General features: G+C 37.1%; 1 protein-coding gene across 3 annotated transcripts in view; it reads right to left on the reverse strand.

Moving 5' to 3' along the window:
- USP25 (ubiquitin specific peptidase 25) overlaps positions 1 to 18166 on the reverse strand; it is an 89586-nt gene that overhangs the window by 48669 nt on the left and 22751 nt on the right. For all 3 annotated transcript variants that reach the window (XM_065741850.1, XM_065741851.1, XM_065741852.1), the window contains exons 4-5: positions 13050 to 13173; positions 7265 to 7427 (exon numbers count right to left, since the gene is read on the reverse strand). In XM_065741850.1, the coding sequence (XP_065597922.1) occupies positions 7265 to 7427; positions 13050 to 13173 (287 nt within the window). The remainder of the gene's footprint in view (positions 1 to 7264; positions 7428 to 13049; positions 13174 to 18166) is intronic.

Raw genomic sequence — 18166 nt, forward strand, 5'->3', positions numbered from 1 at the left:
TGCTTCCAGAATAACTCATCTCATACTTGTGTCTTGGCACATAATAAGAAATGCCATTCAACCACTCCTCTGTTACACGTTCAAGAAAAAAAAATCCTGTTAGGACACAAAGGAACAGCCAAGTTTTCCTAATATGGTTACAGTTCTGAAGTTCCTGCTTAAATGCACAAGTACACAATACACCTAAGCAATTTCACAGCTTTACATCCTTCTGAACCTAGAAACAGCACAAAGGTTCATGACTCAGCACTTCTATTCTGCATGCTTTATTTTCAATAAATCCTGTTAGGAGTCAAAATTAAAGCCATCATCATTAAGGCTTTTCAATACTTCATAAAATAAATTTCAGATTGTATACTAAATATAATGGAAGTCTGAAAAACCAGAGCAGTAACAGGTGAAAATTGGGGCCACATTGAAAAACAAAAAGCAAGAAAAGGAATCTCTTGTATGAAAGGATCACGGGATGTTTGAACTTGGAAGAATCAGGTATATTTTTACTCAGCAGTGTAACAGAAGTAATAGTGGAAGGAAGGAGAGAACCTAGACAACCAACATCTCCATTCCTCTGCCTGTGAAACTCTACAGAAGTTTAAACCACATTCTCCATCCAATTCCACCTCAGGCTCTTCCACAGACAAAACAGAACAAAGAAAATATTCCAGGAACAACTGGAACTCAGAGACTGCAGGCTGAAAGCTGCTCAACATCAATTCTTCCTTTAAATGCCTAGGGAAGCAAGAGTTATGTACAATGAACATATGTGCAACTCTTTCAGATAATAATGTGCTTTTTGGTATCATCCATCACAATGCCCTTAATTCAACATGACCAATAAACTTTAAATTGTTTTGTTTTTCTTAAGACTCTCACTGTGAACTCTTCAAACATAGCAAGAATGGTAGCTGAGCCACCAACCATGAAGAAAACATTGATTCACAATCAAGACTGAGAAGATTTCCTTCTTCCCAGAGCTAAATACTTAGGATCAAATGAGAGCCTAGCCCCAAATACACTGACATCAGGAATGAAGAGTGGTTTCTCCTACACTGAAAACAAGAGTGGAACACCTGAAGTACCGTTATGAAGTCAAAATAGTTAAAGGACAGCCAAGGAAAATTATGCTTTTAAAGACTGTAGCTTAATCTCTGTTCTGCAACCTATACAGTTTAAAGGAGGAAAAAATATTTTAATACTGTATTTTTGAAAGACTAACTAGACTCTGAAATCAAACATCCATAGAAAAGCACATGGACACACTAAATCCCATTGGTCCTGCTGAGATAACTCATTTGCTAACGTGGGCAGCTACGATCCAAATAAGCACTCAGGAAGTTCAAAGCCCCAAGTAAACAATGCACCTCGTACTTTAAATATGGGACAAGGGGTGGCAGAAATAGAACTGCATCTACAGCACAACTTTCAAATGATCTCATACACACCCTTTCTTCCTTCCATCAGAACTTTGTATTAGGGCACTGACAGCATAGCATTCATTCAATGGTCAGCTACTTGATATATCTCCTATGATGCCTTTTTCAAAGGGTAAAGGTTTCCGGGACATGACCGAAATCGCGCTTCAAACTCAGAAATATAAAGTTACTCTTTACAGCTACTCTTAAAATAATCTTGGCAACAATGTGCATAAGAAGACAGTCTATAGACAACAGTTGCAGAGCATGTATACTATGAATCTCAAGCCCTGCGAGCACTTAATTCATGCTCAACGTGACAAAAAAAGAGACAATTGCACAGGCTCAATAAATATTAAGCTGCCTAAACAGTATCAAGTATGTATGGGTGAATTCTTCAAAAAAGACAAGTTTATTGAAAGCCAGAAAGGATAGAGGAAATTGTTTAAGGGACTTGATTAGTTTACTGGCAGGTAAGAATTGAACATGCTGTTCAAACTGAAACATATAGTTTCAGAATGAAACCAAATAAACAGTTTTGTTTTGACATGTTTTCCTGAACATTATTCTCTAATCTCAAGTTATTATTAAGCTTCTGACAGCAGGACAGACTTTTACACTCAAGAAAAATATTAATGTTGATTCCAGTGATACTGAATGTAGCTGTTGAAAACAGTTTTGTTTTTAGAGCAATCTGATGAGAGACTTCCCTCTTCCCTACCAAAGAGAATGACTTCCATGTATACATATTTCTCTAATGCATAAATAAAAGTCAGTACTTCTAGAAATGTTTAAAACTTGTTAGCGTTTGCTGTCACTCACTGCAAATGTATTTTAAGGTATTTCATGCTATTAATGCAAATAAGCCACTGATAATTGCATTTGACTAAGTTATCTCATTGGTGTCTATAAAAACAACATACACGGCATAAGGAATCTGCCAACATGTCAAATGCATACTCCTTTTTACACAAGCCAGTCTGAAATAGTGGGATCTTTTTTCTTTGCAATTTAGTTTTAGATTGTATTATGCAATATATCATTGTGATTGACAGTAGTTAACATTTAGATATTGTTGACCTATGTGATGTGTCAAGTTTCAAAAGACTCCTGAAGAAAGCTCAAAAATAAGGCTGCACAGTCAATACAACCCAAGGAGTCAATCTGTCCCTGTGGATAAATAAATATGGTATTAGCAAATGCTCTAAATTAACGTGCATTAAATTTCCTGGGGTGGTTGTTTAAAACAAATCTTTCTTGCTGACAGACAATATTAATAACCTAAATTTTCAACCAATTGAAGTTATAAATCTGTCAATTGTTAACTTGAATTACATTCGAGTGAATAAATTACATGGACCTAAATAGGGCCAAACCACTATAATTCTCAATGCCACAGATTTTCATATAATACGGACAATGATTGTCAGAACTAGCTAGTCCTCTTTATAACCAATTTTCGAAGTATAATGTTCCATGTCAGGTATAAATAACATGAAATCATAGGTCTAGAGCTTTTACATCCCTTAGCCCCCTGTCCTTATTTCTATGGCTGGCAAATTCAAATTCAAATTCCCTTTGAAATGTTTATTCAAAAATCTGCAGTCTCCTATTAAGAAAATATTTTAATGAAAATACAAATAAACACATAATCAGTAGTCCTGAGATTCTGAACCATTATGGAATGTGATATCTGATTACACAATAGAGAAGGTAAAATGCTAAATCATATTAGCACTGCAAAGACCTTTATTGAAATAAAATGTTCCTCTATAGTAGCAATAAGACGTTTCTGCTATTGAAAAAAAGAGCTGTGAATGAAAGGGAATAGGGAAAGGAGGAGAGAGAAGTAAAGATCCAAAAGATCCCAGGAAAACAGAAAATTCAAATGTGATAATTTATTACGCACTTAGAGGTCTGAGAACAGGAAAAAACTCCCTTAGATGGTGAGGGAGCTGGTAGGGAGAATATAGAAATAGCATCAGAAATAAGGAGGCCAGCAGGACTAAGGAAGTGACAGTCCCCCCCACACTTAGCTCTGATGAGGCTTCATCTCAAGTATCTTCAGTTTTGGGTCCCTCGCTATAAGAGAGACACTGAGGTGCCAGAGCAATGAAATTGGCGAAGAGTCTTGAGAAAAAGTCTTATGAGGAGCAGGTGAGAGAACTAGGGTTGTTAAGCATAGAGAAAAAAGAGGCTTAGGGGACACATTATTGCTCTCTACAACTATCTCAAAAGAAGTTGCATGGCTGGTCTCTTCTCAAAAGAAACAAGCAATAGGATAAGATGAAATGATCTCAAATTGCACCAGGGGAGCTTTAGGTTGGATATTAGGAAAAAAAAAAACCTTCAATGAAAGGGTTGTGAAGCATTGGAATAGGCTGCTGAAACAAAGGTGGATTCCTCCATGCAGAAAGAACTGCAGTAATAGACATTCATAAATGCTTGCTGAAAATTTTTGAAGACCAAACAGTGGATGTAAGCATAGTGAGGTAGTGGGTAATGCTTTTCAGTAGGGTAACAATATCTTGAAAGAAAAGCCACATTACAGACAGCCATGCAGACTTCTACAAGCATAGCTCTTGCTCATCACTGACAAAAACACATGTTAAAAATGCATGTTTAATTATGTAAAAAAAATAGTGTTTTGTGGATGAGAATTTATTCTGTCAAATAGCACTGTTGCTGTCTTTGTATCCGCTGTAGTTTCCATGGAAATAAATAGGAGGCACTGCTTTCAGAGCAACCTACATAGCTGAGTCACCATCCTCAGAGGTATTTAAAAGATGCATAAACGTGATGCTCAGAGACAAGGTTTAGTGGCAGCATGAGGTTAACAGCTGGACCTAATGATCTTAAAAGTCTATTTGAACCTAGATGATTCTATTAACAGACAGGAGGATCATATGGGACTGAGTAACTACATAATAAGATAGCAAAATTCAACACATATAAATGTATGGTGAGGTATACGGTGGAAAGCAATCCTAAAAGTTACAGAAAATGATGGGCTCCAAGATATAATTCCATTATCTGTTTCAGCGTCTCAACCCCCCTAACAGTAAAGAATTTTTATATTCTAAATCTATTCTGTAAGTTTAAAACCACTATCCCTTGTCCTACAACTAGGTAAAGAGTCCTTCTTCACTGTTCTTGTAGGACCGTTTTACATACTGGCAAATCACTATAAGGTCTCCCTGGAGCCTTTTCATCTTGAGGCTAAACAACTCCAACACTGTCAGCCTATCTCAAAAGATGGGAAGAATCACCTCCTTTGACCTGATGGCCACGATTCTTCTGATGCAATCCAGAATGCAATTGGCTTTCTGGCTGCAGGCTTATGTCAAATATTTGGTCCGTGAGTAACCCCCAACTCTTTCTCTAGAAGGCCTTTCTCAGTCATCACTGAAACTATAGCAATGAGGTTTTTTTTGGTTCAGGAATTTGCGTTTGACTTTCTTGAACTTAATGAGGTCCTCTCAATATGCACTGCTGTGAAAAGCCTTGCTCCAACTTTTCACTGGTTAGCAAAGGCTGACCATCTCATTACTCCCAAGGTTGACAGTTTAGCCTGGAAATTTCTCAGACTCTCAATGACAGCAGCTTTGCTAAGTCCTTGCCCTCTTCTCTTAGCTCCACTGAATAGAGCCCAGTGGGTCCCATGAACTTACATGGGCCTAGCTAGCATCATGTAGTATCTGACTCAGTTCTCATCCACTGTTCATAGTTATCACTCACATCTAGCCACAGGGAGCTGAGAGTTCTTGTTAGTGAAGTGAGGCAGAGCAAACTCTGAATCTCTCAACCTCATATGAGCCTCTATCACTAAGTCAACAGCTCTTTTTATCTTAGATATCCTTTGTTAGCATTAATTCTAAGCGAGTTATCACCTTGCTAACACCACCTCCTCATGCTTGGATGTTTCCAAAGTCCTCAGTAGGCCTCCTTTATTTCCAGATCTTCACTGCCTGTAAGCGAGGCTTTGTCCATATTCTCAATCAGATCAGGTGGTTTGGAAAGATGTCACCCTGTTTAGTCTGTTATTAGCCTCTCCTTTGATCTTGACCAACCAACTCAACAAGTTTTATCTCGTCAAATATAAACACTGTACATTTGAACTGCTTTTCCCCAAGAAAGGCAATGTCTTGCCTTGTCCATCCTGGACAACCTGTATCTGTCCTCACTGCACCACTCATTGAATTCATACTCCCTCCAAAGCTGCTGGATAACTTTTTTGGTCTCTCAACAAAACAGCTGCTAGAGCTAGAGAAGACCTGGAGAAAGACAAGGCTGGTCAGAGGTTATAACAGGTTTTATATAGACAATTACTCAGCAGTCATCTTGAAAAAAAAAAAAAAGACAACCTGTTCAAAGAGAAACATCACAGAAGTATACAGAAATGTAACAGCAGTCAACTTTTGTCTTGTCTACCACCCAAAGTGAAGGTCACCAGAAAAAGCTAGTGAGAGCCAGGTTCAAAAACAAAAGAGGCAGTTCTTCAAGTAGTAGGGAGCAAAACTACAGAATTCCTACACAAAGAACACTGTGAACAGAAGAAGACTGGAATTCTCAAGGGAGACAAGTGCACAACAGAGAAATCCAGGGGGATTATCAACTAAAACTGCAGAGGATCAAGAAACAAGGTTCCAAGATTACAGTAACTGAAGGTTTTGATGTGATTTTTTAAAACAGAACTGTAACTTTTTCTGTTTGTTTTTCTCTGTGAGCATGCATTTGTGTAAACTGCTAGGCAGATCATAGATCTAAATAAACTTGGCCAGAGGTACAACACCCATTGTTACGGAAACAACTCACTGGAAGTACTAACCTGCTGAAGCAATCTGTTTAAAACAAGTATTAAACATTTCATTTGCTTCCCTGAAAATCACAGATAATGAAAAAATATGCTGAATTTGTTTCTTGTAAATAAATAGAAAACCAAAACAATATTGTATTCCACATTCAGCCACAGATATTTGTGGTTTTGGATGATTTTGAAGGAATCTACAAAAATATATATATGGATTTTAAAACCCACCATATGATATTAGAACATTATATTCCATAAAACAAATTACAGAATCTGTACACACCTATTAATTCTATCTTTTTAAAAAATGAAGTGTTTTCTAACAAAGTGATACAAGAAGCCTCCATGTAAGTAGTCAAGCTAAACACTTATTCCAAATCAGCAATCAGCTATACATATCCCAAAAAAACCCAACCAGGCTAAAGAGCACATATAGTGACTGTATTAAGTAACAAATCTCAAAACAGATACAGAGGCATCCACATCACATCTTCCCTTTCGTGTTTCTCAAGTTTAATTCTCTACCAGTTATTTCTTCTTTTGCCCTACTCCACTGTATCTTGACATAGCTATGCTAGTAAGCATTCAATGACTGAGGGGATCTCATTTCCCTTAGCTAGTCAGCCACCACCTTCCAGTCATTTGCATATGCTGCTTTTAATATAAAAAGCCTGTCCCTCATCCCTAATCCAATTTGTATGCTTTTTGGCATTCACTGTTGTCACTGATGTTAGCATGAGCTGCAGGCACTCAAGATCTTCAAAGACTCAACTCCTTGTCTTCAACAACTTTTTAATACAAAAAACCATTAAAAACTCATAATTTTGAAGCTTTACTTGGTAGTAAAACTACTTGCTGTAGTACTTTGTGAACTTCAGACATATATTTGAGCATGTTAAAATGACAGTAAATAAAGTAACACTCAAATACACCTTATTCAATGCCTTAAGTTTCCTAGGAAAATAGATATCTTCAGTTATCCCCTTAAGGTAACTCACATCATGTTAAATACAATGAGGTGCTGACCAAAGATGGTGCTTACCTGAATGACAGCACTAAACCAGCACGTATTTCCTACGTTTTTCAATCCCACCGGACAGTTGTCTTGTCGCTTCCGATCATAAGGGTTTGGAGAGTCACTCCATACCTCTGGATGTGTCCTCTTTAAACTTGCTTTATTTTCTGCAATACTGGCTTCTAGGACTCTTTGGGAACAGAAGGAAGGGAAAAGACAAAAGTGAGCCAACGCAAAACAAGAAACAACGCAGTAAAACACTCTCAGTTACTGCATCAGACATCCTAACCATATCATTTGATAAAAAACTGTACTGAAGTTGGCTTTAAAGTGGATTTACACACAATCTTATGACACTGCTTCACAGTTAGATATATTATTTTCCCAAAAGGTAACAGAATTACTGTAATATCAGTGAGTGAGTGACCTTACTATGAGAACTATGAATACAACAGTCATATCTGTAAGACATTAATTATTTGAGAATCAGATTCAAATATGATGGTCAAAAAGAATTTTAGGCAGTACTGTTAATGTAGCACTTTCATCTATAAATGCTTTTGTTTGCATGTAGAACGCAAAGTCATCACTATCTATTTTACTGACAGGAAACAAAAGGTAAATTTCCTAGGTAAATTTCAAAAACAAACAAGCTTTATTTCCATTTTTGCATTTTATGTCATAGTACTAATTGCCTTCCATAGTAATTACTTTATAAGCCACATTTGCAGAATGAATTTATTTCACGTGACAAGATCAGGTAGGCGTTATGCTCCCAAACTCAGGCTTCACTTAATATAACATATCAGCACATATCCTTAATCTGGTTACAAAGCACACCTTAAATGTAATTTGGAGTACCTATACATTCTAAATTGAAAGCCAGAAATAGACACACTCAGGTCATAAAACAACGTTTCAAAATCGTAAGTAAAGTTCCCTGGTGGGAAACACTGACACTGCTACTATCCCCAACCATCTAGCCCAAATATTATACAAAAGACTAAGCTGCTATGAACTACTAAGTCTGACAAGCACAGCATTTCAGGAGCTATGTGACAAACATCTAAGTAGTCAGTGCAGCTTGAAGGATTGCCCTCTTTGATTCTGGGCTCACTAAACATCAAAGAAGGCAGGCTTAGGCTAGTTCTCAAATGAAGTTCCTGAAGGACAAAAATTTGCATATCTTATTAAAAATAGATATCAAAAGTAATAAACAATAAAAAACACAGTAGAAAAAAAGTTCACACTATATAGCCATCAGTTTCCCAACTGTAACTTTTTTTGTTTAGAGTAATGTTCTTGTCAAACTAGCAAAGGATATCTTACAGGATATACTAGTTCTGACCATACATATTCTCAAAACTGTTTACAGAGCATAAAAATAGGCAATTACATGGATAAATAACCCTAGCAGAAACTTCTTTCTTGTATGTTTTCACATTTTTTTATTGCTATTATTTATAGCAATTGAGGGAATGGTCTCTTCTCACTGGTGACAGGACAAAGGGAAACGGCCTCAAGTTGCACAAGGGGAGTTTTAAGTTGGATGTAAGGAAGAACTTTACAGAAAAGGTTGCTAAGCACTAGAACAGGCTCCCCTGCAGAGGAGGCTGAGTCACTGTAATAGCAACAGGACCAATGCAATGAGAAGGTGTTACAAAGAAAGAAGAAAACGGAATGCTCAGCCAGCTCCGAGGACCTAGCCTTGCAGGAAAAACTCCATAAAGGAGGGATCTCCAACAAGAGAACCTTCCTCAGTGGCAGTCAGCTCTTAAATGAGGACTAATAGGGATGGAGCCAGGCTTCACCTGTGCTCCCAGAGCTGACCAGGTCTTTTCTCCAGATGCTCATCAGTGGTTCATTCAGGCCATGATTCAGCAGTTGCCATACAGTCACCATCCCTGAATGTATTTAAAATCTGTTTGGATGTGGTGACATGATTTGGCAGTGAGCTATCAGAGTTTAGGTAGTATGGTTAGGTTGTGGTTGGACTTGCCTGAGCAATTCTATCATTCTATGATTTCCTCATTTCTAGATCCACCTCAAATCTGATTTCACATCTTAAAAAATGTAGTTGATTCTTATTACTTCCTATTTCATTTCATTTTTACCTAAAACATTATTTGTCTTCAAAGAGAATATACAATTGCTGTGCATTCTACAATACCAAATTTGTTTTGGTCCACAATGATAGCTATAATACAAACTAAAACAGAAGTGAGCATATTCAAATGGAACCTGCTGATCAGCTCAAAAGCAACATAAATAAATGCACTTTTCAGTATAGCAAGTATGCCTCTTCTGTTTTACTATAACATTCACTAAAACCAAAACAATGAAGCCCTGATTTGAGATACTATCTTGACAAAATATCTTGTTCATGCTTTGCTCTTCAACAAGATGAATACCTTTGCAGAAAGGAAACATGAGGATTTAGCAATTCTGATTAAACAGCTGAAATACCCTCTTTACAACCACCACAGATCACAGCAGCTGTCACCAGCAGCGCAGCCATCAACTATGTGCAACAAATAGCATGTTTCTCTAACCTCATGGGGCCAAAGGCTTCCCCACCTCCAAGTTCTGGAATCTTGTTCAGAGGGTAACTTTCAAATGAAGGTTAGTTAACACCAGGCTTTGCATGAGACTTGAAAGCAGTGCTTTATTTCTCTCAATAACAAGCTAGGCAGAGCTAAGCTGCTTTCTAGGGTTGTTTGAATGAGGCTAGCTAGATAACGCAAAAAACCTAGGGCAAAATGTGTCCAGAGGATAAAAGTTCAGCCAAACTATTTTAAGGAAACTCCCTAAGCATCCTGAAGGAAGAGAAGTCCACTAGCAGGCTACTCAGCAAAACGACTGTGACTTTCTTATAGCTGGACAGCCAAAAATAACCCAAAACCTACATTCCTCACCAGTTTCACCTTTAATCTATACAGACAATGCACAGTTTTCATGACCATGTAAAAAAATATATATGAATAAAAGGCACAGGGACTGTACACATTCTTATGCCCTCATAGTACAGGCTTTCATTTTAACAAGGCCACTACTCTAGGCACAATGCATATGTCAGCTAATTTCGCCTTTCAATCACCTTAATGGCTTTCCCAGTAAAGCCCTATCTGGCCAGCCTCACACTCCTTCAATCCATGAAAAGTTATATAAACAGGAAAAGCTTTTTCATATGTGTAAATACACTGAAAATTCAAAGTTCCCATGGAGATCTACAGGGAGAAGAATAAATAGCTCTTAACACGTCATGTACAAGATGTTCAGCTTTTGGACACTCGGACATTTCAGCTGCACTCCTTAACACCTACACAGTAATCAGATATGTACTCATTAAGCAACACAAGGCAATTACATTCAGGAAGACAAATTCTACATGCATTACAACATTAATTACACAGTTCAAGAAATTCCATTATGGCTCCCTCGGAAACTTTAACAAAATCAGTGTAAGTCAGATTCTGAACCAGAGTGAATACCTCTGAAAGAAATTCCTCTACATCTAAATTATTTAAATATGCACAAACCCTGTATTATTAAAAATATTAATGAGATCCTACTTGATTTTTGTTTCATATTTAAGTAAATGAAAAAAAAAATGGCTGCAGTTTGATCTGTTTATAACCATGCTGTTCTACTTCTCATTTTTATAAGTCCTGCAAAGATGCTGTGTTTTCTATTGGAATGCCAACATTCTTCTGTGGGGTGTTAACTTCAAAGTCTTTTTTTTTTTTTCTTTTGAACAGCCTGAACTCCTGCCCTTAATGAAACTGATTGAATTGTTTAGAGCAAAAATTTATTTGTTTCTTGTGTTTGTACAATTTGGAAATAATTCATCATCAACTCAGGGCATACCCTGGCATGTAACTGAATTGATTTAGTACCTCAATGTTGCCAAAAATCTCACATTCTCACTCCTCTCTGCCTCCGTTTAGAATGGAAGTCCCATCCCTTTTCTCATGCCATGACATACTTTGGATCTGTTCCTGAATATTCTTGTATGGCTTTGGAGCTGGACTGGTGCAACAAATGCTCCAAAGAATACTACAGCAAGCACAGAAGATATGTTACAGGTGGTATTCCATAACCCCCTCTGTAGTAACAAGCACTTAAATCAGCACACACTGTTGTGTGCAATCCTGCCACCAAATCTCTCTTTCTAACAGTTTTATCAAAATAAAAGACTAACAATTTTCTCTCTATAAAACTGAAAAGTGTCTATATGCTTTTGCACGTTATGTGTGGAAAGAAGTCATACTAGTTTGCTGTCTTCCACAATCAGAAAAAATGCACTATAATTCAAGTTGGGATAGTCATGGGATAAGCAGGTAAGACTAAAAATGGCTTTTGAGTCTGAGAAATGAAAAACAATGACTACAGGAAAAAAAAACTTAGATCTTCTAAATTCACAAGAAGCAAATGCAGCAGTCAAAAGCTAGAGCAGGGGTAAAAAAGACAAACAGACTTCCAAGTACTGAAATAGGTACGTATCTCTGAGTGACTGCCTAAATCACAACTCTCTAACTATGACAACTCTGTTCTTCAAAGAGGAACATGTAAGAACTGCACTTATGGATCAAAACTAGAGAGAACTTTTTCCATTATCTTGAACACATGCATATCCTGAGGCCTTATGAAAAAAAAAAACTACCCTTTACAATCTTATTCCAATTACAAATGAGAATATAAATCTTTCTCATCCCTCTTTTCTTTCCAAAAATATCTAACACTAAACTCAAATAACTAGATGGCTTCTGTCACAAATACCAGGGCACACTTTGTAGGAATGCTTATTCTCAAAATTAGAGCATTATTTTTTCAAAGGCAAATGAAAATGACTGAATAACTCTAACCATATACCCAGACTTAAATGGGTAAGCCTCATGTAGTGTACTGAGGAAAAGAATTATTGAGGTAAATTTGCCCCATGTAATTTGTTTGAGTTTTTTTGTACAAGCCAGCAGTACTTAACCTTCCAACCCTAGGATCAAATCATTGCCTTTTCTCCGCAGAACAATCTGCAGATTATATACTGGCCACACATGAAAAAAGCAAAACCCTTCACACACAACCCTACACTCAGGCTTACTCCAAGTCTCAAGAATTGCATAATTATATCTACATTTAATATATATACACACTATACAAAGATATGGTAAAATCTGATCAAGGTTAACTTGCAGACTCTCATCATTTATAAACTGCAAAAGTTAAGTTCATTAAACTTTAAAACAAGAAGTTAACTTTACACAAATCTAATAAATCCTACTTGTTAAAGAAGTTAGTAACATACTTTATCAGCTAAAAATATAGCAGCTGTTCTTAGTGTACTCAATCCATGACATTACAACCCCCACTCCCCTAGCCTCAGCCTTACCACAGGTAAGGAAACGTTACTATAAAATGAGCAGTATAAAACTGAGTACTTAGAGGCTTTTTTAAAATCATTTTTATTTTGTTTGTTTTTCACTGCTTGTTACCTGATTTTTATTAAAGAGAAACTTTTTAAGTCCTACTTAAATATGACAACATACCCTCAATCTCCATTCACTTCCTCGATATTTAAACAAATACATCAGCATGAAACATACTATTAACTCCTAGCCCACGTATAATAAGACTAGTTCCAGTTTAGAACACACAATATATTAAAGCAACATCCTGAAGCCAGGCATATAAGTAGCACAAGTGAAAACAAACAAGTTAACTCTTTGTTAAATTAAAAAGTAATAAAAAAGCAATACAGGCCAATCTCCAACTCTTTAATTTAATTTCTGCTTTACATAAGTTGTTTGTTTACCTGCTAATGGCTTGTTCCTCATCTGTTATTCCAGTCTCCCTGAATGCCCTGTTTGATTCCTCCAAACTCAAGGCAATTGCCCTCTGAAGATCATCTTTATCATCTCCAGTGAGATCAATCACATCTGAAAAGCAAAACTATCTTTCTCAAAATTAAATGCGAAACAGAATGAAAGGCAAGTCTTACTGTAGAGGAGATAGAACCCCCAAGGACTGCTGAGCTACATTTGAGTCCGCCCCTCCTTTGGTCTGCCCTCTTCCAGTAAGTAACCATGCTAACCACCTCAAAACCAAAGAAAACCACAGTAGTTTGCTCTTCCTAGGATATGACAGTCAACAGTTGTTCTTCCTCCTGATGACTTTATATTTTTCCCGCCGCTCTGTGAAACTTCATACCTGTTGTTTCTGAAAGTCCTCTCAAAGAAATGCACTTAAGTGTATTACTTCAGCTACCACGATCAGTTTCCTCCAGGGTACCCATGGTGAAAACAACCTTCTCTTTAAAAACAGTACCTGAATTTTTTCTCTCTCAAAGATGAACATTTGCTTGGCTTCCCCAAAATACAAGAAGAAGCCCCAAATACTACGTTTCCATACATGGAGACTTTTACACAGTTTCATTATATGTGAGAGAGTTCCTTTCTTAACATAATTCCTGTCCGTTATGTTCATGCATCCATTTTCTGAATGTATTTAAATTTAATTTCTTTCTCCCAGAAGTATCCTTCTCAACAGGGAAAATAAAGAGTAAACAGTGAGATCAAAAGTAAGGATCTACACTTGGACAAGCCTGGAATGCTGGATGGGTTACTAACCAGGTAATAAACTGAAAACAGCCCTAATTCCTCTCTAGCTCAGATTATCTAAAGAATCAGATCCTTACACCTTCTCCACAACCCCATTTCCTGGAGGTGGTAAAAGCTTGTTTTCCCCTCCAGAATAAAAAGGAATGTCACTGTGCAGATTACAACGTCAAACCAGGCATTCCCCAACTGGACACAGACACATTGTCAGGGACAAGAGGATTGCATATCAGCTGTAGGAGGCCTTGAAAAAAAACAACCAAGGTCATCATTGGTTATCATGATTTCAAGGGCCAAAAATTGCAAGTCAGCCAGATAGAAAGAGAGGGAAAAGTGCAAAAGTTATTTTCAGGTGCCATGGCAGACCAACGTGCACGGAGAGTTGGCACCCTGCCAGTTTCTTTCCTACTCAAAGGCCAAAGTTTATCTAAAGGCTACAAAGGAGATTGCTCTCTAGCTTTGAGTTTGAATGCTAGAAGTTCAAAGACTACAGGAGGAAGAGGAACATATTCAGAGTCAGTAGAGAAACATGAAGAGAAATGAATCAATTCCCACAGAGCTTCCCCGTTTAGATTCCAATTTTCTTTTCCTGGATGGATCAGCCTGCTAAAGAGACAGCTTGCACTGTTTCCCCAGGTTGAACTTTCTCTGAAGTTTCTCACACTGAGCTCAAGACACAAAAATTATAACTGTGTTAATAGAAAACATGATGACTTGCCCTCACAGAAAGCTGAAACCAAAGAGAAGTTGTAAAAGGAACTTTTCTGTTAACACCAGCATCTTTAAAAATTAGTTTTCAACTTAGGCCTTTCTTCTCCCAAGCAATGATGACTGAATATCAGTTTCACTTAGTGAGCTTTCAAAGGAAGCCCACTTACCTGCAAATTAAACCATGAAATCTGTCATAATATGAAAGTATCAAAAAACACTAAGACCACACTTTATAATTTTATTCTTATGGTTCAGCTCAGACATTCTGGCATGTTAAAAAGATACCTTAACTCAGATGTCTGAATTTCTCCCTCCTAAGTACTACAGGAATCAGCAGCAGAGGTCAGACTCACAGGAGTTTTGATACATGAGCTGCCACGGTGAGAATAATGTAATCCAGACTAAAACAGTACCTCAACCTGGGTCATGTACAGATACACCTTTGTTCTACAACCTGAGAGCAGGAGCAAGGGTAGAAAGGTTAAGAACAACAATAGTGTCCTGTGATTACACATGCTACCATTAAACTGTAAAATGCACTGCTTATGCTCTAGCTTCTATTCATTCACAGGTTGTTTCCCACAAACACCTCATTTCCACTGGATATTATCTGTTTTTTTCTGAGAGTTAAGTAGTGGTCACAACTGAACGTGAAACAACCTATTAGTCACACAGGCTGGTGGTGAAGCAGGGGATTACTCTAATCATTTGCTCAGAGAGAAGAGGAACCCATTAAGCTAGTCTCTTCTAAAGTAAGAGAGATGCAACTTTTATACAACAATCAAGAAGAAAGATGGACAGTATTTCCCAGAAGAAAACTGTTAACAGCTGAATGTTTTGCAAGTGAGCAAGAGCTCCCACTGTTACAGAAACCAACATGGGAAAATCTACCAAGGTCAAATCCAACTCAGGCTTCCATTAATTTTTTTCAATTTCTTTGCAACTCCCCAGCTCCTCACCCTTCATTAATTTATACCACAATCTTATGAATGCAAAAAAGGTTTTTAAAACACATATTACAGTGATTATATCTTTTAAATACTAAGGCCCCAAATCCCTGACTTCTACTTTCTTTCAGAAAGTCAATCAACAGAACAGTTTTCTTTAGCGTGCAGAGATTGGAGGAGGATTCCCTCTAGAAGTGTTAGTCCTGTGTATGTAATGTTCATGATCTGCATTAAAAAAAAAAGACAGCATGGTGAAAATCTGCTGCCAGATACGACGACTACTACATGTGATCAATGTACGTCACACAGAATTTTGCTACTGTTAACTTATGTCAGAAAAACAAACTTCTCAATGTTGGATGAACCATGGTAACCTACTGCATGTAAGCCCTTAGCTTGTAACAAATGTAAAATAAAATCTTCTGGAGTATTAGGCTAATGTATTTTAGCTCATTTGCTGTTCTCAGAATGTCCAAGATCTTTTCCAAAATCTCAGCTAGCACAGTAACTCATTGACCTACAGCAGCTCAAGCATGACTTGAATCCTAAGAGTAAATAAGAGAGCTCAAAGAAGCCATAATAGAAGGGGAACAATCTGAGACTAAACTCCTCTTTCAAGAAAAATAATTAATTAGAAAAAAGACAAAAACAATTTACATAACAGCACAGTTTGCATCCTTGTCAGCAAGTCATAGACCATATGTATCTACTTACAATACATGATATTCATCAGGCTTGTTGCTGCTGCTTCGTTTTAGTAACTTCATGATTTAAACACTCTTACAAAGATTTTTAGTGAAAAGATGCCCAATTTTCTGCAGTTAACCTATAAAATCCTTTTGTGTGATGGAATTTATAAAGGTATAAAAAAAACCATCATTTCTCCAAATTCAGTCACTTGGTTTTTAACTTGATTTTGTTCACCCCTCTCCACTAGGCCAAACAGCACCTCAGTTTTCAGCAGCTTATATTCATTAAAGGTACTTCTTATTGTAAATCACCACCTTTGAAAATGCAAACGTGTTCTTAATTAAGCCATGACTACAAAGCAAAGAGTTTGCTTCTGAAAAAAAAATCTTTACGAAAAGAAAAGCTGCTCATCAAAACAGTTCAGCTTAGCGTACTTATGGTGTTTATTCAAACAAAATTAGCATGTAGAATTAATAAGCCATTCTACTAAGTGAAGTATTTTTGTTCCATCAAGTTATTACATAATAACATATACTTCTGGTCCATAAAGCCAGCTTGTAATTATATAAAGCAATTTTAACTGTATGTTGAGATTTGTGACAAAAATACTAGTATACGTAGAAAATGCACACATATATACACCCAGATATCTATCTTTTTGTTAAAACTTCATCATTCCACTTACTTAGGAAGTTTCAATCATAATTTAAATAAATGCTTCTTACCTGCTAATTGTCTAGGTCATTAAAATAATTACTGTCTTATCTGTCGGCTTGTTACTTATACCAGGAGGAGGTTGAGAGTAAAATCTTTGAATTTAAGTAGGCTGGGAAACTCAGCATGAGGGACAGGTTTGGAGTAGCAATTAAACACGAGGACAAGTGATAAACAACTACAGTGATGCAACTGCAATCACAGGAAAGGAAAATGAAAGGGCATGCCTGATGGGTTCAACAGGCAGGTGCCATGTACAAAAATCTGTGAGACTGTGATTTCAACTCACTAACATAATAAGAAGAGAGTAAGAAATTGAGATTATTTTCATTTACAGAGCTAAGCAAGATATATTCTATAATGTGTTATTCAGTATTAAAAACATCACGATGGACGTAGGTTCCAAAGAGAAAATTAAAAGAAGTTAATTGTTTGTAAACGCCAATTTCTGTTAAAACTGGATGGGGAAAGAATACACAGCACCCTGGCACGTGCTTAGCCGACCTAGGCGTTTTTTTGTCAGAGCTGTTTATCTACAAACTAGCTAGCAAACATGAACCACCACCATCTCATATCAATTTCTCCATCTCAGCCACTCCTTCCATCCTGACTATCTTCGGATGACAGCACAGCCAAAAATGGGAACCATGACAGAGAAACACAGTCATAGAGCAATGGAACAAGTGAATCAGTAAGATGAAAAGAGAGCCTCAAGGTACCAGACTCCTGACATTTTAAAGCAGGGTACCCTGCCACACCAAGCTGGAGACGCTACAGGGTACCTGAACGGGAGATGACAATACCTGAAATAGATGAAAGTGTCATGAAGACACAGGGATATCCACATTGGCAATGGTGACAGAATAAAGTAGTATTAAATAGTGCTTAAAGAAACAGTAAAATGCAGAGCTACAGAATGGGGACTGACTAGGACTCATGCCAAGAAGCATACAATCAGCTACAGCTGATTCATCTTCATTTCACAATTCACATCATCACAGTACTGAAAATACAGAGTGTTGCGCTGAGATGTAACAGAATACTATACAGACATTTAGAGAGATTACTCCATGTTTTATAAGAATTTAGCTGCAGTCTTGGTCCTTACTTTGAGTGCTGCAGTTTAAGAACAATTAGAGAGGATCTAGAAGAGAGGGAAAAAAACAGCACTTGGTATAGAATGTGGGCAATGGTTTGGAAAATTTGAGCTCTTAGTCTTAAATTAGGAAAACTCATAGAGGACACCAAGATAT

This window comes from Cyrtonyx montezumae, unplaced genomic scaffold, assembly GCF_038088225.1.
Source record: "Cyrtonyx montezumae isolate F1298 unplaced genomic scaffold, pur_monq_1.0 scaffold_3, whole genome shotgun sequence".
Classification (NCBI taxonomy): Eukaryota; Metazoa; Chordata; class Aves; order Galliformes; family Odontophoridae; genus Cyrtonyx; species Cyrtonyx montezumae.